The following is a 23244-nucleotide window of genomic DNA, read 5'->3' on the forward strand; positions in this document are numbered from 1 at the left end:
CTTTTGTCGCAGAAATTGCTAAAATCTACCTCTTTTTGATCAAAGGCTTGGTGCTGGGACCCCAGCTATTTACAATATATATTAACGATTTAGACAAGGGAATTAAATATAATATCTCCACGTTTGCGGATGACACAAAGCTGGGTGGCAGTGTGAGTTGCGAGAAGGATGCTATGAGGTGCAACAAGACCTGGGTGTGCTTGTACATCAGTCACTGAAAGTAAGCATGCAGGTACAGCAGGCAGTGAAGAAAGTTAATGGCATGTTGGCCTTCATTGCGAGAGGATTTGAGTTTAGGAGCAAGGAGGTCCTACTGCAGTTGTACAGGGCCCGGGTGCGACCACACCTGGATTATTGTGTGCAGTTTTGTATCCTAATTTGAGGAAGGACATTATTGCTATTGAGGGAGTGCAGCATAGGTTCACCAGGTTAATTCCCGGGATGGCGGGACTAACATATGATGAAAGAGTGGGTCGGCGGGGCTTGTATTCACTGGAATTTAGGATGAGAGGGGATCTTAGAGAAACATACAAAATTCTTAAAGGATTGGACAGATGCAGGAAAAATGTTCCCAATGGGAGAGTCCAGAACCAGGTCACAGTTTAAGAATAAGGAGTAGGCAGACCATTTAGGACTGAGATGAGGAAAAACTTTTTCACCCAGAGTTGTGAATCTTTAAAATTCTTTGCCACAGAAGGCAGTGGAGGCCAATTCACTGGATGTTTTTAAGAGAGAGTTAGATTTAGCTCTTAGGGCTAAAGGAATCAAGGGTGGAGAAAAAGCAGGAACAGGGTACTGATTTTAGATGATCAGCCATGATCATATTGAATGGTGGTGCTGGATCAAAGGGCCGAATGGCCTACTCCTGCACCTATTTTTCTGTTTTTCTAGAACAGTCCCGGTGTTTTAGTGTGGGACATTTGTCTAATCAAATTTCCATGAAATGGCTTAAGTTGGTTTGCTATGTTAAAACTTCTATTTCACTATTAGTGGTCTTTTGAAATGCCAGAATAAATTTTGCTCAGACATTTATGTTGCACCTTCAGGTGTGGGCTCTGCAGCTTTTGAAGTGCACAAACTGCCATCTAGTGGTAGATCTTTGCAGTTGCAAATGCAAGAGTGTTACAGATGAAAAGTAACCTCTGTATTTAGAATTAAAGGGTGTTCTTTTAGGAAGGAGACAAGGAGAAATCTATTTAGTCAGAGGGTGGTGAATCTGTGGAATTTATAGCCACAGAAGGCTGTCGAGGCCAAGTCAGTGGATATTTTTAAGGCAGAGATAGATAATTTTTTGATTATTATAGGTGGCAGAAGTTATGGGGAGAAGGCAGGAGAATGGGGTTAGGAGGAAGAGATAGATCAGTCATGATTGAATAGCGGAGTAGACTTGATGGGCCGAATGGTCTAATTCTACTCCTTTCACTTATGACCTTATCTACCCCCCCCCCCCCTTTCTGCCCCTCCCCCATCCTAGCCATCCTGCCAGTTCTACTGTTCGCATCCATGTATCCCTTCGTTATCATCTTTTCCACAGCCGACAATGGACCATTGTGGGCTCCAGTTTTCTTTGGTCATCAGTCCTGGCTCTGATTTGTTCTGAACCTTTTCATAGCTCCAGTCCCGTCCCCCCCGGCTGTCTGAAGAAGGGTTACAATCACGAAACGTCACCTGTTCCTTTTCTCCAGAGATGCTGCCTGACCTGCCAAGTTACTCCAGCATTTTACATCTATCTTCCGTGATTACAGATGAACTGTCCTAACAGACTGTGAGATAAACACAGCCAATTTAATATTCCAAAGTTTCAATGTTGAGGCATTCAATTAAATTCATGCCTCACCATTCTTGCTAAACTTTTTAAAAAGAATATAATAATATTCTATAGACACAGCAAACACTATATTCTGAATGGGCAAATGCATCGTAATCAGGAAGACTAAGGATATTCTGTGTCAAATTTCAAGCGAAAATCAGTCCCAAAACAAATGTTCGCATGGTTAACCTTGCATGGAAATTTTCATTTTTTAACCTTCTAAAGAGACCATGCTACAGTACACACCAAAGTTGATTATTCCCACTGCTGCTTTAAGCACAACATTTTCCTTTTCTAAACCTACTGAAAATCTGCAGCAAATGCAGTAGATGGGACTGTCATAAACATTGAAAAATATGCTTTTGCTAACAAGGGACACTACACAAGCAGTACAATTAAACAGATTAGATTAATGATTAAATAGTTCCACAGCCAGTCCAGTCTCGTTTCCTGAAGAATGAGGACCACTCCGATGAAAGTTGCCTTGTGGACAGATTGTGAACAACCTGCTTCAGTACTGCTTTCTTCTATTTTAATTTGTTTCTTTTTTTAAATGGTCGTAAGACAAAAGTACAAACTTAACCTCAATTTACGATTTTATTAGATCAAACCTTCTTTGAACATCAACCTACTTGCCTTCGCTCCAAACCAATGATAGCCCTAACTAACGAACTCCTAATAAACTGTTTTGTCAATTTATATTGAAATGAACATCCATGGATTTTGGGACATTGAGTTCTTAATTTCTACTAACCTTTTAGAGGAAAAATACACTTATGTTTTTTCTCCCCTTATACTTCAGGTGATACCCATGCAGAGATCCCCATTAGGAATAAGCAGTTTTGACTCTTTTACTTCATTTAGCAATTAGTATATGCTAGAATTCTTTGGTTTGATTAGTTGCTCAACCAATGTATACTAGATTCTAGTATAGAAGTAAACGTCCTGTATTAGGTAGGCAAGATTTTTGAGGACAGTTGTTGAGGCCAATTTATCAAGACATTTTAAAATCTGAGTCATATTTAAGTAATTTAATTTCTACTCAACAAAATACATATAATTAGAACCTAATACATGTTTTATGAACCAGAAAATCTGCAATCAATTAGCTAGACCATGGCTTTACTGTCAACTAAGTTTTCTCATTTTCAGTGTAAAGAAAATTGTTAAGTCATAATTTAAGCAAAATGTGAGCAGCTGGAATAGTTGATACTTAGTCGTACTGTTATTTGTCTCAGCCTTAATCGTGAGTATACTAAGTGTTCTGTATGGTATTGCTTTATGTTTATTTTACATTAAAAATAGATAGAGTGACTGGTGTATGCAGAGAATCAGATGACATTCTGCTAATTAACACAATCAAGCAAGCAGTGCAACGCTGCAAGGAGTTGGAATGGAAATAATCCTTTCCTTTTAGTAACTCAAAGATTTTCGAATGGTACACATACTGCTTGTCTGATTAAATAATTTTAACCAAATTTCAACAAACAAAAAAGAGGTTTTTACGTTTAATGGTCGCATGACAGGAAAACTGGATATTCATGTTACTGCTTATAACGATTTTGATCATTAGCATGCAATTACAATTATTTTTCCCCATACTTTTCTCATTCTACATTTTTTTTGGAAGATTTAAGTTTTAGAATATCAAAATTGTTACTGAAAAATAATAAATGACTTAAAATCCAATATTTTTCCTCAATCTTTTGCCTCAAATCCTATTTCGAGATTTTTGTTCTCGTCTCACTAAAACACAAACTAAAACATAAACAGCAGTAGGAAATCGGCCAGTTGCACCCTAAAGCCTGTGCCACAATTCAATAAAATCATGCCTGATCCAACCTTAGCCTCATGTTAATTAATGCAGTATCATCTCTTTTTGCAGCTTTAAACACCTATCAGGTCATGTATTGATCCTTTCTATTCCAAAATATTCCAAATTTGTATTCCATCATTGCAAACAGCATTATATCTCTGTCGTGAAGCACCACTTCTATTCCCAAAATGTGTTTCTGATGTGTGGAGACAAAAACTCTCAGCGCCTGGCCTTTAGGATTTTACACAAATTATGGATTATAAACATTCCTTCGACCCCAATGAATCTAGATTTGTAGTCTGTGTACTCTGAGGAATGAGGAAGCAAAGGATTATCATTTTTTGCTCAGGTAATCTTCGTCAAGTTAATCGGGGCCTCTGATACTATCTTTGAGAAATCTTCTTTAAAGCAATGGTTTCAGAGGCCTCATTCTTGCTTGCAAAACATGGCATGGTTTAACAATTTTATTATACCACCTCATATACAGACTATCGCGATTGTCAAATAGAAGAGCACAATATACGTAGGCCAATGGGATAGACCTAAAAATCAGAAAGGCAATTAAGAAAATATAAAGGTTTAAAATAAAAACAAAAATTCTTTTGAAATACTTAGAATGCGTATATATCACCTACTATAGAAGTACATTATAGAAGGATATATTACTTACAAGCTCTTCACCGCATCATGTCGATGCCTAACATTGATGGCCATTTATAGTAGTTGTCTACATAGACATTAGCAAGGACTTTAACAAAGACCTGCATGGTAAGCTGGTCCGGAAGGTTAGATCTCATGGGATCCAGGGTGAGCAAGCAAATTGGATACAAAATTGGCTTGGTGGTAAGTGTCAGAGGGTGGTAGTGGAGGGTTGTTTTTCAGACTAGAGACCCATGACTAATGGTGTGACATAAGGTTCATTTCACCCCGAGAGTTGTGGATCTGTGGAATTTCACCCAGAGAGTTGCGAATAGGTGGAATTCTCTGCCACGGAGGCAGTGGAGGGCAATTCACTGGATGTTTTCAAAGTATCACAAAATGCTGAAGTAACTCAGCGGGTCAGGCAGCATCTAGGAGAGAAGGAATGGGTGACGTTTTGGGTCGAGACCCTTCTTCAGACTGATGTCAGGGGGGCAGAACAAAGAAAGGATATAGGTGGAGACAGGAAGACAGTGGGAGAACTGGGAAGGGGGAGGGGAAGAGAGGGACAGAGGAACTATCTAAAGTTGGAGAAATCAATGTTCATCCCGCTGGATTGTAAGCTGCCCAAGCGAAATATGAGGTGCTGTTCCTCCAATTTCCGGTGGGCCTCACTATGGCACTAGAGGAGGCCCATGACAGAAAGGTAAGACTGGGGGTGGGAGGGGGAGTTGAAATGCTCAGCCACCGGGAGATCAGGTTGGTTAAGGCGGACTGAGCGAAGGTGTTGAGCGAAACGATCGCCGAGCCTGCGTTTGGTCTCGCCGGTGTAGAGAAGTTGACATCTGTAGCAGCAGATACAATAGATGAGGTTGGAGGAGAGAGAGTTAGTTTTAGCTCTTAGGGCTGAGAATCAAGGGATGGGGGGAAAATGCCAGAACGGGGTACTGATTTTGGATGATATGCCATGATCACATTGAATGTTCTCGAAGGGGTGAGTGGCCTACTCCTGCAACTGTCTTCTATGTTTCTATGTTGAGTCCACAGTTGTTTGTTATCTACATTAACTATTTGGATGACAATGTAGTTGACATGGTTAGTATGTTTGAGGATGACATCAAAGTTGATGACATAGTGTAAAAAGTAATGTAATTTCAGGGGATCTAACATAACTGGGAAAATGAGCCAAGTAATGACATATGGTGAGTGCTGCATTCTGGAAAGTTAAACAAGGGCAGGACATACACAGGGCCCTGGAGTGTGTTGCTGAACAGAGAAATCTTGGAGCACGAGTACATAGTTCCCTGAAACGGCAACACAGGATGAAAAGGCATTTGACATGGTTGCATTCATTGGTTAGGCCATAGAGTAGAAGAGTTGGGGCATCACGTTACAACTGCACAAGATGCTGGCGAAAACTAGAGGGCACAGATTTAAGGCAAGAGGGGAAATTAGAGATTAGATTAGACTTGTTCACTTATATATCTCAGAATCAAAAAACAAACAAGGTAATAACTAGGGAATGATACATCACTCGAGCATCACTCAGAAATTAAAAAAGTCCTAAAAGCATTTGTTGTAATGTTATTGATAGTCACAAGCAGAGGGTCTGCATCAGCAATTCTGAAATTCTTTGAAGAGGTAACTTTATCAGGTCATGAGGACTATCAGGAGTATGCAATTCATTTTCATTTTGAGAGCATGATGTCTCTCATGCAAGTCTTTGAAATTACAAAGACAAATGGACTTACTAATGAATTAGTCAACTGGACGAAAAGCTGTGGTTAGTGAATAGTGGTCAAGGGTTTTTAATGAAAGATATGGCATGGAAACAGTCCATTCAGCCCACCACATCTATGCTGACCATCGATCGCCTGTTCACATTAATTCTGTTATCCCACTTTCGCATCCACTCCGTATGTGCCAGGGGCAATTTACAGAGGCCAATTAACCTCCAATCTAGCATGTCTTTGCGATGTGGGAGGAAACAGGAGCACCGGGAGGAAACCTGTAAGGTCACAGCCAGAACATGCTCACTACAGACAGACAGACCCCAAGATCAGGGTCAAACCAGAGCCTCTGGCTCCACCAGCTGTGCTGTCCCTTTTGTCAGGAAGCCAAAGAATAATAGAAATGTTCTAAATTAGAATCTACAATAGTTCCCTATTCAACCGTTCAGAAATGGTTTGAGGCAGTGCATTAACTGCAACATAGCTTTTCTGATGAATAGCCATGTTGAAGATAGCTATACATCAGAAAATGCAAGATGAACATTCAAACGGCGCATATTGTGCTCAAACCATTTGTTTGGCCAGGGCCGTCCATTTATCATGCAACATACTGGAGCACTACTACTTTCCAAGTCATCATTCCTACAGTTCTTACATTTGCATATCCCCCATCTGCTCTGCCCCAACACTGACATCCATGTTTTCTCATGCCTAAGAACACATAATAGTGAAATATTCTCCCCCTTGATTCCATAATGTCATGGCTGATGCTGGGTTTATTCCTGACCTCTGGTGGAACCTGAGCAGAGTTGCACATTCATCGTGACCATGGGCATCTCTGCCAGGTGTACATCACAAATTCCATTGCTGTGCTGGTAGGATAATTATGTTTTATAAATCACCCGTGCAGATTAGTGGCCAAATAATCAAATGGGAAGTTGAAGAATAAGTAAGAAGGAATGAGTTGCAGGCTTTTAAGACAACATGTTGAGGAGAAATGGAACTGATCACTGCTATGAGCTGCCATGGACCTGTCGAGCTGAACAACCTCCTCCTGTGTTGCATTAATTTAACGAGTTCTGAGTTTTTAAAAAGCGAGCCCTAGTTTTAAAAATTACACAAGAGCAAACACCGTTTCCATATCTACCTTGTCAATCAAGACTTTAGTTTATTATTGTCACATGTACTGAGGTACAGTGAAAACATTTCTTGCATGCAATCCAGTTAAAGAAAAGACTACACATGATGATAATGAAACCATTCAGTGTACAGAAAAAGGATAAAGGGTACAACATTTAGTGCAAGATAAAGTCTGACTTCTTCCCCACCCTCAAGATCTTCTGTGTTTGAAACAAGTCACCTCTAATTCATTTAAACTCTAGCAGATACAAGCTTCCCTGTCCAACGTTTCCTTACATGACAGGCTTCCCATTAGAGTCAGAGTAATACAGCATGTAAATAGTTCCTTCGGCCCAAATAGTACATGTCAACCAAGATGCCCCATCTAAATCAGTCCCATTTGCCCATGTTCGGCAGATGTCCCTCTCGACCTTTCCTGCGCATGTACCTGTCCAGATATATTTTTAATGCTGTTATAGCACCTGCTTCAACTACCTCCACTGACTGATCATTCCATGTATCCACCACCCTCTGAGTGAAAAAGTTGCCCCTCGGGTTGGTATTAAATTGTGTCCTTCTCACTTTAAACATTTTTGATTCACCTACCCTACGTTAAAGACTCTGCATTCACCCTATCTATTTTCATGACTTTACACACCTCAATAAGATCACAGCTCAGCCTCCTGCGCTCCAAAGAATAATATCCTCGCCTAACATACTCCTCCCTATAGCTTAGCCCCTTGAGTCCTGGCAACATGCTCGTAAACCTTCTCAGCACTCTTTCCATCTTAATGACATTACTGTGAGCAGCTTTGGGCCACATATCTGAAGAAGAGCTTACTGTAATTTTTGATGATCATCTTCAATATCTACGATGCCACCCACTTTATGTCACCTACAACCTTACTAATCAAGCCTTGTACCTTCTCATCCAAATCATTGATATAAACCACAAACAGCAAAGGGATCAGCACCGATCCCTGAGGCACATCACTCATCACAGGCCTCGAGTACAAAAAACATCCTTCCTCACACACCCTCTGCAGTTCAGATAGACAACGTCTACTGCCTTGCCCTCGTCAACCTTTTTGCTTACCTCTTCCAAAAATGTAATTAAATTTATTAGACACGATCTCCCACATACAAAACCATGCTGACAAACCCTAATCTACATGCACATATATCATGTACTTCAGATATTATTTCAGTCATTTCATTGGAAAACCTTCCAGCAGATGAACATTTTTCCTTAAAAAGACTAATACTGTACCCAATTATTTCTATTTTTATGCACATTTGATTTCTTTCTTCTTCCAAGTTTTGGCGAAAGATCACTGATCTGAACTGTGAACTGACTCTTTTGCTGATGCCGGCAGTTCTGTTGAATATTTTCAGCACTTTTCAGCACTTTTTTGATTTTATAAAAAAAGGATTTCCAAAACTATTTACAGGTGCACAATAACAAAAGTGAGTTGACTGAACACTGAATGATGGAATCAAGGCTTGATTTTAAGACTGCAAATGAAACATTAAACCAATTTTGTAATCTCTGAAATTTTTACAAAGGATTGCGCCTGTTTATGAACAATCAACTGAGACAACAAGCTAAATAGGTTGGAAAATCCATCATTCTTTTACTATCCGCAGTTACTGAAAGACAGAGAACTTCTCTAATTTCATGAGTACAAATCTCTCACAATTTTGGAAATCATTTGTTAATTTAACTGAAGCAATAATTCAGAAATCCACCTGCTCACCAGATCGATAAGGCTTTCTTGTATTCTACTCAGTGTGGTCCGTAGTCTGCTGCTGATGAGTCCTAATCCTGTGGACTCGTACTGAAAGCAAATAATAGAGAATGCAGGTCAGATATTTCATTATCGGAGGTATTTATGTCATAATATTATTTATTCTAACAAATGATAATAAATACAATTTAATCTTCTAATAAAAATATGAATTATCAGATTCCATCTAATAATTACTCAATCTTTTTTACAAAATGCAATTAATGCTGCACATTGTCGATGCTCTTCAAATATTTTGTTTAGGAACACTACTAAATTCACCCAAACAAATTCTAAATATTTTTTGTATCAGGTATGTTACCTCAGTCAACGTCCATCTTTATTTTAACTCCACTCAGCCCACAATATTGGCTCTCCTGAATATTGTCTTTGGAATCAAATCATTAAGCAAAATGGAACTCAATACACCCAAACGTATTACACTTATACAGAATTAAACTTTCAAAACATTTGGCCATTCAAAAATAACACGGACCAAATCTTTAATAACTGGATTTTGCCCCAATTTCTCTCATAAAACTATTTCAGGTCAAATAACTGGTCAAATCCAAATAGGTAGAGCTGTAAGGCAGCAGGTCTATCAGCTGTGCCGTTGTGTTGCTCTAGGTAAGATCACAAGTTTGGGAGATTCTATCAAAAGAAATGTTGGAGGAGTAACAGCAGTGTATTTTTCTTATTGTTTGCACAACAGCCATGGTATGTTGGTGGAGGAGAGTGATGAAGGGGGCGATTGTCTCTTCACTGCATTGCCCAGGATTGTATGGACATGGATGTTGTTGAATTATGTGCATTCAGGTGAATGGAAAACATGCCATCACAATTCTGAACTCAAGTGGGAGGTACAGGAAAAAGATTCCTTGATGCTATGGTATTGTGGGATCCACTGTCAATATTGAGTAATGCCATGACTACTCCCTCCCAATTCCCTTGTGCTGATGTGTCTGGCATTTTTTTCTGCTTGGGAGCTAAAACATACATAGAAAAAGTGATATACAAGTCGTGGATGCTGGCTGAAAAGTATGATTCTGTATTTATGTACATCAGCAGGTTGAAGAAATAGATTTATACACTTCTCCAAATGTCAGCATTTCACATGTTCCTGCACAAGATTTTACAAATATATAGGTATGAATGTGTTTTGCATATTCAAATCTAGTGTCTAGGTGAGTGCTTACTGCACTAAGTAGATTTTGGAATAATTGAATGACTTGTATGTCCAAAGGATGCTGAATTAACCACAATTCTGTGACCCTGGAGTCATATACAAACTAGAACAGAAACTATGTGAACCACAAGGGATTTTACAACACTCAGATAATTTCACGGTCATTAAGCCTTACAATTAACTGAATTTAAATTTGCCATCTGCCATGCTGGGATTTGAACTAATTTCTCCAAATCACTGGGCTGCATTATGAGTTCAGTGACATAATCCGTCTGCAAATGTCCCAGTACCTTATATTTTTTCTGGTTTATCTTTTAGTCCTTATTTAATCAAATGATTTCTCGACTGCAATTTAACCATTTAATGCCCAAAGCACGAAAAGTCATAATGAGCTATTTACTGTCCATGACTGGATGCATTGCTCCTTGTTCACAACCTCTAGTATTTGTGAAGAGATTCTACGCCAGAAATATCAACAGCCACACATGACCTGGCTGCTTGATCTATGCACATGTGTTCACTGTTTATAATGCGGTAAGTGGCAGATTCTGTGGGTAATCAAAGCAGTCTTGTGGACTGTCCAGATATGAGGGAGGAAAGCAGTGCACCAAGTTGCTGCTGCTGAAAATCATAAAACTAGCAATAGTAGAAGCCTGAAATAAAAATAGAAAATGCTGGAAACACTCGGGTCACGTAGAATCAGAAGGTTTCAGTTCGACCTGAAACCTTTAGTCTTTTTTCTCTTTTCAGAATGCTGTCCGCATGAAGAATGAGTGTCTTCAACATTTTGGTTTTACTTCAAGTTTTAGTAACTTTGGTTTTAGCCTGAAATCGCAGATGGAAAGAATAGTGGAGCTGAAATTTGTAAGTGAAAACTGTAATCCAAAATGTTCCAAGCATGTGTCGTGGTCTGCCATTAAATCTTAATATCAATTGCAATATTTTATTACAGCATTTGTGAACTTACCATGTCTTCCCGGCCAAAGAAGGTATATACTGCATATAGATAATAATCAAAGAGTTGTGACATACAGTGGATCACATCAAAAGCGATCGGCTTTAGTATATTCATCATCTGCATGTATTTTCCTAGAAATGAATTTTTTAAAAAACAGTATTTCAGAATAAAATCAGCTAGTTTCCTAACTGTCTCACTCCCCTCGACACAGCAATGATTGCACAGTGGCAACATGATTATGAGAAGCAAGAAGGTTTACTACCAGGATGTTACCAGAATTTGCAGGCTTGAGTCTAGTTAGGCTGGGACTTTTTTCTTTGGAGCATAGGTGGCTAAAGGGTGACTTTTATTGAGGTGGACAAGGTCTTAAGGGGGATTGATAAAGTGAATACAGTCTTTTTTCCTAGGGTAGAGGTTTCTAAAGCTACAGTGCATAGGCTTAAAGTGAGAGAGGAGAGATTTCAGAGGGACCTCATGGGCAATGTTTTTACTCAGAGGGGGTAGTCGATATCTGCAATGAGCTGCAAGAGGAAACTATAGAAGTGGATACAATTGCAGCTTTCAAAAGACATTTGGAGGTATGTATGGATAGGAAGCGTTTAGGGGGATATGGCCAAATGCAGGCAAATGGGATGAGCCCATAATGCAACATGGACAAGATGAGACAAAGGGCCTGTTTCCAGGCTGCATCGCTCTATGACGTTTGCTGGCAATGTACATGTAATGCTGATAGTAGAATCGTACCACAGACACACACTGGAATCACAATATTGTGCCTTATGTCATCCAATGAAATGCTGAATTCTGGCCTAACTTGAATTGGTTTGGCTCTGTTGCAATGCCAGTTTCCAGCTGAGCCAGTCCTTATGTCATGCAAGTTGCAAAGTTTCTGATTTAAATCCTTAAGTCAGAAGAAATACTTCTGATCAACAGTAATGCAGCTCTTGTAAGTTAGGAAAGTATTAAGTGAATTCACTTACTGTCGTGAATACTAACTGTAGAGAAGCAAGCTCAAACAGTGCCTGACATTTCCTTCAACATTTCCTCCAATGCATACCAAAATTGCAAATTACTCAGTTATTCTTGGCACAGTTATTTGGAATGTTGTGGGGGCAGAATAATTGCTATTAATGCCAAGAGGATATCCATATTTTCAATATGATCACAATACACACTAGTTACATGTGACCAAGGCTGAAAATAATATAATTTTGGATTACAAGAGAAACAGAACATGCAAAAATATGAGGCAGGACCATAGACCACTTGAATCATGATCTTTTTGAAGAATGGACTAGCTTAAAGGGTTGATGGCACTCATGTGTCTACTTCTTATAGTCAGATGATTAAACACAGTAACAGCATTAACAAAAGTATATCTTGCACCCAGACAGGTGAAGCCAGTGTTATGGAAATTAGATGATAATTAATGAAGAATTATCAAGTCAAATTTCCAGTCACATTAAATAATAGATAACCTAATTGTTTAGAGGAAAGAGAACAGTTTTATAATTTTTGGATTTAACAAACAGAATGAAACAATGTCTGCTACCTCTCTCCCAACAGCTGCAAGGGGTAAGAAAAATAAACTTGTGGCCTCCAGAGACCATTGAGATATGATCAACACTGTTTGACACTGTGCTGAATCTCAAACCAAAGAAATTTGCAGCAAAAATTTGCAATAGTGGACAACTTTATGAAGTTTAATTTTAGATTTAAGAACATGGGGCCAATAATAATGCTCTGCACTTAAAAACAAAAAGCCCAAGAAATTTAGTTGACACATCTATATACTAAAACTCTCGTTTGTTTGTTTGTTTCTTCCAGAACTACAGCCAAAACGGTACATAATATCGCGACAATTTTAGGCACACCTGACTTGGTGATAATGGAAGAAGTTTCATTGAAATCGGTGTTATTGTGGCGGTCCCTGGTCCCTGTTATAGCATGGCAGAGCCAGCCTGAAAGGATGTTATCAGATTTCTGAAGTGTCCTCCCAGAAAATAGGATGTAGTCCCAATCTTCCCTAATTTACTTTAGTTTAGAGATACAGCATGGAAACAGGCCCTTCGGTCCACTGAGTCCGTGCCAACCAGCAATCCCTGCACACTAATACTATCCTACTGCCATGAGGGACGACTTATAATTTTACCAAACCAATTAGCCTACAGACATGTACGTCTTTGGAGTGTGGGAAGAAACCAGAGCACCTGGAGAAAACCCACGCAGGTCTCGGGGAGAACGTACAGACTCTGTACAGACAGCACCCGAGTCTCTGATGGTGTAAGGAAACAACTCTACTGCTACGCCACCGTGCTGCCTTAATCTTGGATATTTTTAAATCTGTAATTTCTCTGTAGCTATAATATGATTAATGCTGCAACACTATTTTCTGCCCTCAGGTATTTTTCACTTTTCATTGCCTGTTGTACTGGTATATAATTTGATTGTATTCGTGTATAATATGATCTGACTGGATAGCAAGTGAAAAACAAAGCTTTTCACTATATCTTTGTACATGTGACAATAATAAATCAATACCAAAACCAAGATACCAACTGCTCGTTCGGGATAGATGCCAACTTTCCTGTGGCTACAAAATGATTACAAGATGCTTAATGAAATAATTGACCAGATCATAGAAACAAATCATCTGTATTTGGAGGTTGGCTCAGAGATTAATATTTTCTTGGACAATATTTATCCCTCAACCAATCTCTAAAACCATCTGATCTGATCAGTTATTTCCTTGCCATATTTGGGATCCTACATAGGGCAGTTTTCTTGCGTTACAACAATGATCACCTTGCAAGACAAAAAGTAAATGTGTAAAAATAAAAGTAAATAAAAAGTATTTTTGAAACACTAATGGTCAGAAAGATAATAAAAATGCAATTTCTTCCTTCCTTTTAATGCTATGAATTTCATACTTAAACATATTCAATTTTATGTGTTTTTGGAATCTGAGCAATTAACAATAAATACTCGATAGTCATTAGCTGTTGTGGAAAAATAAAATACAGTTAATTAAGAAAACTCAAAAATGGGTTATATTAATTGCCTTTCCAATGAGAGTTTGGACTACAAGTGTCAGAAGAAGGTAATCATTTAAGAATTTTCATCACTTCTGTCCTGTAGGAAACAATTTATGATAAACTCAAATGTAAAATTATGGTATTCTTGCCAAAGATAGTGATCTATTTACCCCCAAGACACATAATTTAACATCAGTATGAAATCAGTAGCAGTCCAATGAATGGTGACCACTAAATGGTGACGACTGAGTAACATGTTTGGAAAACAATTGCGTACTTTTTGTTCCAAATAATGCAGTGTAGATCACTAAATTATAGCTGTTTGCGGAAATTTTTTTTTGCACACATGCAAAATTATCGGCCACAATAAGGGCAACAGAGATACACCCAATCATTATTCATCTAATTGGCAAGGTCTCATTCATTTTCATAAGCATTAAAGCATCTTTCTCTGCAATAATTTAACCGATAACAATAATACATTGTTTCAGTAGTTGACATACAAATGCTTCAGTTGGATATTCTTTGTAAGATCAACAAGATTAAGCTGTATATTTAGCAGCAAAAGTTATCAATTCTTAGAAGATGTTTTGTGAAATCAGCAGCAGTCTAATAACTCATACGATAATATTTTATTTCTGGCATATATTTCATAAAACAACATATTAAAACTAATTCACATAGTCTTGGAGAAATTCTACTTGAAACTTGAAAAGCCCTTGTCAATGTTTAAGGTCAGGGTAACAACATTTAAAAATCACTGTTGGAATAATGTTGAAACAGCAAATTATCACAGATGAGGTGGGCAATGATTCAGTGTAGCAGAAAAAAAGACATTAAGAAGAAATTGAAAAGTTATTTCTGCTCACTAAAAATGCTACATTAGTTATTGTGATATGTAAGAAAATAATTATATTAATAGTAAATTCAGAGGAAAGAGGTGGGATAATCATCATTTCCACAATCAAACATTTTAACCAGAAGCAAAAAAAATTCTGGGTGTAATTCTGATGAGGCAACCACTGCATTACTGGAGCTCATAGTATCATTAATATTGTCATCCGTCGCACATTCAACTACATGTAATCAAAATGTGTGCATCACACTTGGAATTTTGCAAAAAAGTACGCGTTTACAGGTGAAGTTGGGAATCAAGAAATGTATAAACCTTTTGGCAAACTGTTTTGACTTAGTTCTTACAATGCCTAATGTCTTGAACATTAAAATTCAGGCCAAATGACATTAAAGATTATGATGCCGCTCTAATTTACAGTGTTACAAAAGTAAAACATGTGTAGTGCTTTAGCAAATGCAATGTCCATTTTTCAAAAAAGAAAATAAATAAATCTATCAAATATTTGATCAAACTCAATGGAAAGCAAATGGAAACATCATCAACATTATCAAAGATTATTTGTCCATTTATACTCTGGTCATTCCCTTTTCTCTGCTCTCCTGTTGGGTACAAGATACAAAAAAGCACCTGAAGGTCCACCACTGATTTTCCCACATCTGGTGGTCTGGCACCTCCTTTAATCTGGACAAAATTACTAGAGCGCATGGGTGCTGGAAAATCGGTGGAGAACCCGCACTCCCAGATTCAGGAACAATTTCTTCCCTTCTGTCATCAGACTGTTGAACACAAAAGCCAAGGGTGTAGTTCCTATCTTGCAACCCATCTCTGCATAAGCATTGTAGCACTATATTCTGAAAACTCACATTTTTCTGTTTTCAAAACCTGGTGTACTTGTATAACATAGAAAAGGAGTAGGCCATTTGGCCCTTCGAGCCAGCACAGTAAATCAATATGATCATGGCTGATCGTCTAAAATCAGTACCCCGTTCCTGCTTTTTCCCCATATCCCTTGATTCCTTTTGATTTGATTGAAGAGCCAGGGATTAATTTTCCTAATTGTCTCAAGTAGTCAACTCAATTCTGATAAATGCCAAAACAGGTTGGGAGAGGAAATGCACAAAGGACCATTGGACTGCATAGGTTAAAATAGAAAACCTAAGGTCCTTACATGGATAAGCTGAACAATGTTGTGGACAAAGTAAAGGATGAATGTGATAATTATAAATTAAGTATTGTAGAGTGGGAGGGGCAGGTGAAGCCAGAATTTTCATTGCCAATACAATGTGATCAATTAAAAATGTTCATACTTACCAACAAGCCTTATTACATTCAAGGTGGTATTTGTTAAAATGAGTGTATTGCCCTTGTTCAGATAACAGTCTGACTTCTTTCTATTTTTCAGAGTTTCTTTGGAAACACTAGAAAGAGAAACTGAAATTAGCTCAAAATTTGACTTTGTGCTTGGTTCACAATCATCTGATAGACACGGCGGCATCAATAATTTGACATAAAATGCTGGAGTAACTCAGCAGGTTAGGCCTTCGAATTAAACCAGCATCTGCAGTTCTTTCCTGCACATCAATAATTTGGCAATCCATATCAGTATTTATTGAGTCATGAAGTATTTGAGATGATGCAATACAAAGTGTCCTAAGAGCTGACATTTCGGGCACACAGATAATGTCAGCAGTGACAATCAAGATTTATGTATTTAACTCTTGACTGGCAAATAGTGACCAAAAATGGATCAAAATCTTAGTAATGTAGCACGAAAAACCTCCAATTTTTAATAGCAATACTTAGAATACACGTCTTTTGGAGGCCAAATCCTTGGGTATTTTCAAACCAGAGATTGACAGTTTAGTTTAGTTTAGAGATTCAGCGCGGAAACAGGCCCTTCGGCCCACTGGGTCTGCGCTGACCAGCAATCCCCCATTTAACACTATCCTACACACACACTAGGGACCATTTTTACATTTATCAAGCCAATTTACCGACGTACCGGTACGTCTTTGGAGTGTGGGAGGAAACCGAATGTCTCTAAGAAAACCCACGTGGTCACGGGGTTTATATTAGGTGTAGTTATATTTAGTTTCATTAAAGTTTCAAGGAAAACTATCTCCGTTCTCTGCGCCAAGAGGCTTGGCAAGCTTTATTCCATTCGGACAGGTTCAGGACCAATCACAAATAATAAGCATCAGGGGGAACTTGTTACAATTACAGAGAAACAGGAGACTGCTGATAATGTAGTCTGAAGCAAAACACAAAATCTGGAGGAACTCAGTGGCTCAATTGGCATCTGTGGAGGAAAAGGGATAGTTGACTTCAGGTCAAGACTCTGCATCAGGATTGGAATGTTGACTATGCCTTTACATCCACAGATGCTGCTTGACTTGAAGTCTTTCCAGCAGTTTGTTTTTTACTCATAGCTAAATTAATAACCAGTCAGAAATGCAATTTACTGTTCAAGTTATATTTTTGTCTAAAATTTCTGATGTTATATATGTACAATCAAACTTGAAACACTATCTTCCTATTCATGATGAAAATTTTGACACTAGTTTAGTCCATATGCAAAGGTTACTAGTTGTAAAATTATTGACCATGTGACAGATTATTGGATTTCATTTGAAAGGCAAATTAACTCATCCTGCTGGAAAATTGTTTTAATTGGTGACATATGTTACAATATGGCTATTAGCATTATACATTCACAAAAGGATAAATTTACGAATAGAAACAAGGAATTGCAGATGCTGGTTTATAAAAGGCACAAAATGCAGGAGTAACAGCGGGTCAGGCAGAATCTCTGGAGAACGTGGATAGGTGATGTTTTGGGTCAGCACCCTTCTTCAAACTGATTGTGGGAGAGGGTGGGATTAAGAAAGCTGAAAGAGGAGAGTAGGACAAGGCCTGGCAGGTAGTAGATGAATACAGGCGAGAGGGGTTTTGTTGATAGGTAGATGGTGGACAAAGACTGGAGCCGAAAAGACAGAAGGTGTGAGACAAAAGGATTGGAGACATTAATTGTGAAGATATAGAGGAAAGTGGAAGGGGAGGAGCAGAGGCAAAATAGGAAACAGGAGAGAAAGAAGCAAGGAGGGGCAGGACAAGGCCTGGCAGGTAGTAAGTTGATATAGGTAAGAAGAGTTTTTTGATAATTTAATATTTATTCATTATTTGAGTTCAACAAGTCTAAGAAGCAGCCGATTTCACTATGTATTTGTGCATGGTTGATCACACAACTTTTTATTCAGAAGCATTTTGTTTATGGGTACATACCACAACCCACATTATCTTGGCCTCGAGAACTGTTCCTATTAACAGGAAAAGAATAGGGCAAGAGATCAAGGGTAGTGTAGAGGAAAGGGTGAAGAGTTCCTGTCATAATCAGGAAACTAGAAACATGGTGAATATTGAACTCCTCCGAAACTTAACAACATTCCTCATTTGATTTTTTTTCTGTACCGTCAGGAAAGCAGCCCATTGGGATTAGAGGCTTGCTGGTTATCCAGCTGGGAGACATGCACTAAAGAAACAGCTGCTGAAGGGAGGAGAATGTGCGGAGGATGCGGGGGGGGGGGGGGGGACTTTGGAAATAATGGTCAGTAGATCATGGAGGAAGAGCAGCAAATACGATAGAGGATCAGTTGATTAAGTAGGATATGGAAAGGGTGTTCCTCCAATCCACAATAATGCTGGAGATATTAGGCTCAAATGGATTGACACCTTATTCCGTGACAAGCTCTGGCTCTTGATTATGTTAGCAGGGCAAGCAGTTTCTTAACCTGCACATCCAAGGCTGTTGGTGATTTTATGCATGTCGACAAGATCACCCACCATTTTTCTAAAATCAACGAACAGACTGAATGTACGAATGTGGAGAAAGATGTGAAGATTGCAGAACTTGGGGCCGTTAATGGAAGTATTTTGAGGACAGTCAGTATTACAGTTGAGGAATGCCTTAAGGTGTATGAAGGAGGATAAATCTCCCAGGCCAGATCAGATAAATATCTGAGGGAGGAGCCAGCGCTGCCGTCGCAGCTGTGGCTTGCCTGCAGTCCGTCTGTCTTTTGTGTTTTTTGTTGTTTTTGTATGAATTGTGGTTTTAATATGGTGTAGGGTTTGTATGTTATGTTTGGGGGGGGTGGGAGGGAACGGGAACTGTAAAATTCTCTCTCCCGAACGGAGACGCGACCTTGTTTCTGTATCGTGTCTCCGTTCCCGCTGCGGCCTACCACCGGCCATGCACCTGGGACCACCTGGGGCTCTGGTTCGCAGAGCCCGCGGCCTGGACTCACCACCTGCGGCGCTGGCCGCCTTCGGATGCTGCGGGAGCGGCTGCGACTCGTCTCCAGAGGCTCCAACGCGGGCCGCGTAGACGTCGGAAGCCCGCAGGCCCCTGGATGGGGGCCGACATCGGGAGCTCCGGCAGCGGCAGAGGCAGCGTGTTCGCCCGCCCTGAATCGCGGGGCTTGGGTCGGCCCGCCGCGGACCTTTCACTGTCCGGCGCGGCCTGAAATAGGCCGTGGACCTTTCACCGCCCAGCGGGGGCTTCAATGTCGGGAGCCCCGACCGCCCCGACGTGGCAACTTCAACAGCCTGACCGCGGGACAAGACGGCAGGGGAAGAGAAAAGACATTCTGGCCTTCCATCACAGTGAGGAGGGACTGGAGGAGACTCACTGTGATGGATGTTTCTTTTTGTTTGGTGTTAGTTTGTGATTGTATATGTTATTGCATTTTTATTGATTATTCTTATTGGTCTTATTGTTCAACTGCGGGTAATGTTTCATTTCACTACACATTTATGTGTATGTGACAAATAAACGACTATTGACTATTGACTATGAGAACACTGTGGGAAGCTAGAGGAGAAATTGCAGGCACTTTGGCTAAGATATATGAATCATCATTACGTACAGATGAGGTGCTGGAAGACGGAAGGTGGCTAATATTGTGTCTCCATTTAAGAAGGGCTGCAAGGAAAAGCCTGGGAACTATAGACCAGAGAGCCAAACGCCCGTGGTAGGCAAGTTACTGGAGAGTATTCTGAGGGATAAGATATATACACGTTTGGATTTCCATAAGGTAATTGATAAGGTTGCACATAGTAGTCTGCTGTGGAAGGTTAGATTGTATGGAATCCAGGGAGAGCTAGCCATCTGCATAGACAAATGGCTTCATGGAAGGAAGCAGAGGGTGATGGTGGATGTTGTTTTTCTGAATGGAGTCCTGTGACTAGTGGTGTGCTTCAAAGATCGATGATAGGCCCTTTGCTGATTGTGGTTTATATCAACGATTTAGATAGGAATGTAAAGGCTGGCATGGTTGCAGTGACATAATGGTTGGCATGGTTGCAGTGACATAAAAGTGGATGGTATCATAGATAGTGAAGAGGATTATCAAAAATTACAGCGGGATATTAATCAGTTGGGCACGTGGGCCGAGGAATGGGTAATGGGAAATGGAGTTTAATATAGATACTTGCGAGGTGTTGCATTTTTGGGAAGTTAAACTAGGACAGGATCGTCACAGTGAATGGCAGGGATCTGGGAATTGTTGTAGAGCAGAGGGATCTAGGAGTGCATTTATTCACAAAATGTTGGAGTATCTCAGCAGGTCAGGCAGCACCTCAGGAGAGAAGGAATGGGTAACATTTCGGGTTGAGACCCTTCATCTAGGAGAGCAGGTACATAGTTCCTTGTAAGTAGCGTCACGGGTAGATAGGGTTGTCGAGGTGTCTTTCGGCACATTAGTCTTCATCAGTCAGAGTATTGAGTATAGAAGTTAAGAGATTATGTTACAGTTATACAAGATGTTGGTGAGACTACATTTGGAATATTGGCTTCAATTTTGGTCACCCAGTTATAGGAAAGATGTTGTAAAGCTGGAAAAGGTACAGAGAAGATCTGTGAGGATGTTGGCAGAACGAAAGTCTGAGCTATCGGGAGAGGATGAGCAAGCTAGGATTTTATTCCTTGGTGTGCAGGAGGATGAGGGGTGATCTTATAGAGGTGTACAAGATCATGAGGGGATTAGATAGGGTAAATGCATAGGCTAAAAGGATAGGTTTAGAAGGATATGGGCCAAATGCAGGCAGGAGGGACTAATTTAGATGGGGCATGTTGGTCGGCATGGGCACGTTGGGCTGAAGGGTCTGTTTCCCTGCTGTATGACTATATATTATTTCCTCAATAATGTGGTCTTGCAGTGTGGTGCGAAAGCTTTCAAAATATGGTGGGCATTGCAAATGATCTTCTGTACAGAATACCACTATCAAAGATAATGGATAACAACATGCCACATTATCTTTCATAGAATGCAGATCTGGATTATATTTGGATTAGTCTGCTCATTAAAATTAGCATTTTAAATTTTGCACAAAAGAATGGCTCAATACGCCTTAACTTATTCTGTGCACACCACTGAGGTAAAATTTTCAACAGTCACCTTTTTAGGGGGACGTCTCCAGTTTGCTCATCCACGTAGTCCCTTTTAAGCTCTTCTGGAACATCACTGTCACTGTCATCGTCTTGGTAAACACTCTTCTCCAGCTCATCAGATTCATACTGCGGAGAGAAAAATCCCCATTCCAATTACCTGGAACAAGTAACCCAATTAACCAAACATCACTATAAATGCCAAATTTTAGGTTTTGTTGTTAAATGCATATCGTGCACTGAGAAAGAGATGCACAGAATATACTACATAGAACCAAACAGGAACAGGTCCTGCGATCCTGCGCTCGTGTTGAACATGATGCAAAGTTAAATTAATTTCTTCCTGCTCGGTCCATGTCCCTTCACTTCTTGCATATATATATATGTGACGATCTAAAAGCCCCTTAAATGCCACCATATCTGCCCCCACCACCACCCCGACAACATATTTCCAGACACCCACTAACAAAAACTTACCTCCCCTATCTCCTTTAAACTTTGCCCCACTTAACTATGTAATAAAACACCAGTTATGTAACAAAAGACAAGTGGACTGATCCACTTTAATAGAATGATTATCGATAGAAGAGTGCAGTGGTTTCAGATACCATTATGTTATCTATAGGAATGAAATGAAAATTTGTGTGGTAAAATTTCTAGCGTTTCTGATGATTTTTGACCATCCTGAAACTTAGCGGCCATGGGTGAGAAAATTGCAGATGAAATTAAATATTTTTTCAAGATCCCTGTACAGTAATCAAGAGCAGGGAACTTGGAAGATTCAAGGTGAATGGGCATTCAAGACCAAGGTGAGAAACCCCCCCCTGAGTGCATGGGCACAGTTACTAAGTTTTATCAGGGTATTTGATTAATAGATAATGCATCTTAAGAGAATCATTGGATGTGGGGGCTGGTACCGGAAATAGAAGCCGAGGTAACAGTTTGCCATAATCTTATGTCAGAGCAGACAGAAGGGTCAGTTGACCTACTCCAGCTTCTATTTCCAATGGTCACACATACAATTTTGAATCCTTCCAAAAACACTGCATATACTGACATTTAAGACAGCTTGCTTTCCAGTAACAAAATCCTTCCTGAAAACGTCCAATTTTAATGCAATGCAAATAGAGTTTGCCATACCCCATTAGCAGCAAGAACATCTTCTGTTTCATCATCCTTGTTGTCAGTCTGCTGTTCAAATGGATTTCCCCCATTTTGGTATTGGTCAAATAGAGAACCTGCTGCTGCTGCAGATGACGATGTATATTGTTTGCTCGGCGACACTGAAGGGGAGCGTGACTGCTGCATAAATTTAAACTCCTAAAAGCAATCAAGTCATTTAAATAAATTAGGATTCAGAATTAGTGTTAGTCAAAGCATTGTACTTAACATTCAACAAAGTAATCAGGATGCATTACCATTAAACATAATGATGCAGAAGTAATATCTTTTGTTAGCAACAACAGGCAATCCTTGCTCAGAGTGTGCACTATTCTCATTGTAATGCAGTCCCGAGTATTAATTATCTATTTCATTTTCATGTCAAGGTCTAAGAAGTAAAAGGTTCTTTTAAAATGACAACACCCGCATGGGAAAGCCACAGTTAAGAAATATTCTCAAAACAGATATTAATGCAAACATTCAGTAAGTCAGGCAGCTTCTGTGGAAAAAGAAATAGTTAACATTTCGTTAGCTACTAGACCAAGTGGACCCGTTGGGCCCAAACCTCCCCTGCATTGGTGCAGCACCCTGTCCTACCCCCCCCCCCCCACCCTCTCTCCTCAACCCCCCCCTCCCCTCTCCCCTTCCCCCTCCCTGCTCCCCTCCCCCTCCCCTCCTTTTAAACTTTAAAATGTCAATAACTGA

At 39.6% G+C, this 23244-nt stretch overlaps 1 protein-coding gene across 1 annotated transcript in view; it reads right to left on the reverse strand.

Annotated features, from left to right (window-relative positions):
* Positions 1–23244, reverse strand: part of vps50 (VPS50 EARP/GARPII complex subunit) — a 109542-nt gene that overhangs the window by 20279 nt on the left and 66019 nt on the right. Inside the window, exons 18-22 of the mRNA XM_078422914.1 lie at positions 22519–22698; positions 21389–21507; positions 16248–16354; positions 11055–11176; positions 8872–8952 (exon numbers count right to left, since the gene is read on the reverse strand). Coding sequence (XP_078279040.1) covers positions 8872–8952; positions 11055–11176; positions 16248–16354; positions 21389–21507; positions 22519–22698 — 609 coding nt within the window. The remainder of the gene's footprint in view (positions 1–8871; positions 8953–11054; positions 11177–16247; positions 16355–21388; positions 21508–22518; positions 22699–23244) is intronic.

Source organism: Rhinoraja longicauda, chromosome 2, assembly GCF_053455715.1.
Source record: "Rhinoraja longicauda isolate Sanriku21f chromosome 2, sRhiLon1.1, whole genome shotgun sequence".
In the NCBI taxonomy this organism is placed as follows: domain Eukaryota; kingdom Metazoa; phylum Chordata; class Chondrichthyes; order Rajiformes; family Arhynchobatidae; genus Rhinoraja; species Rhinoraja longicauda.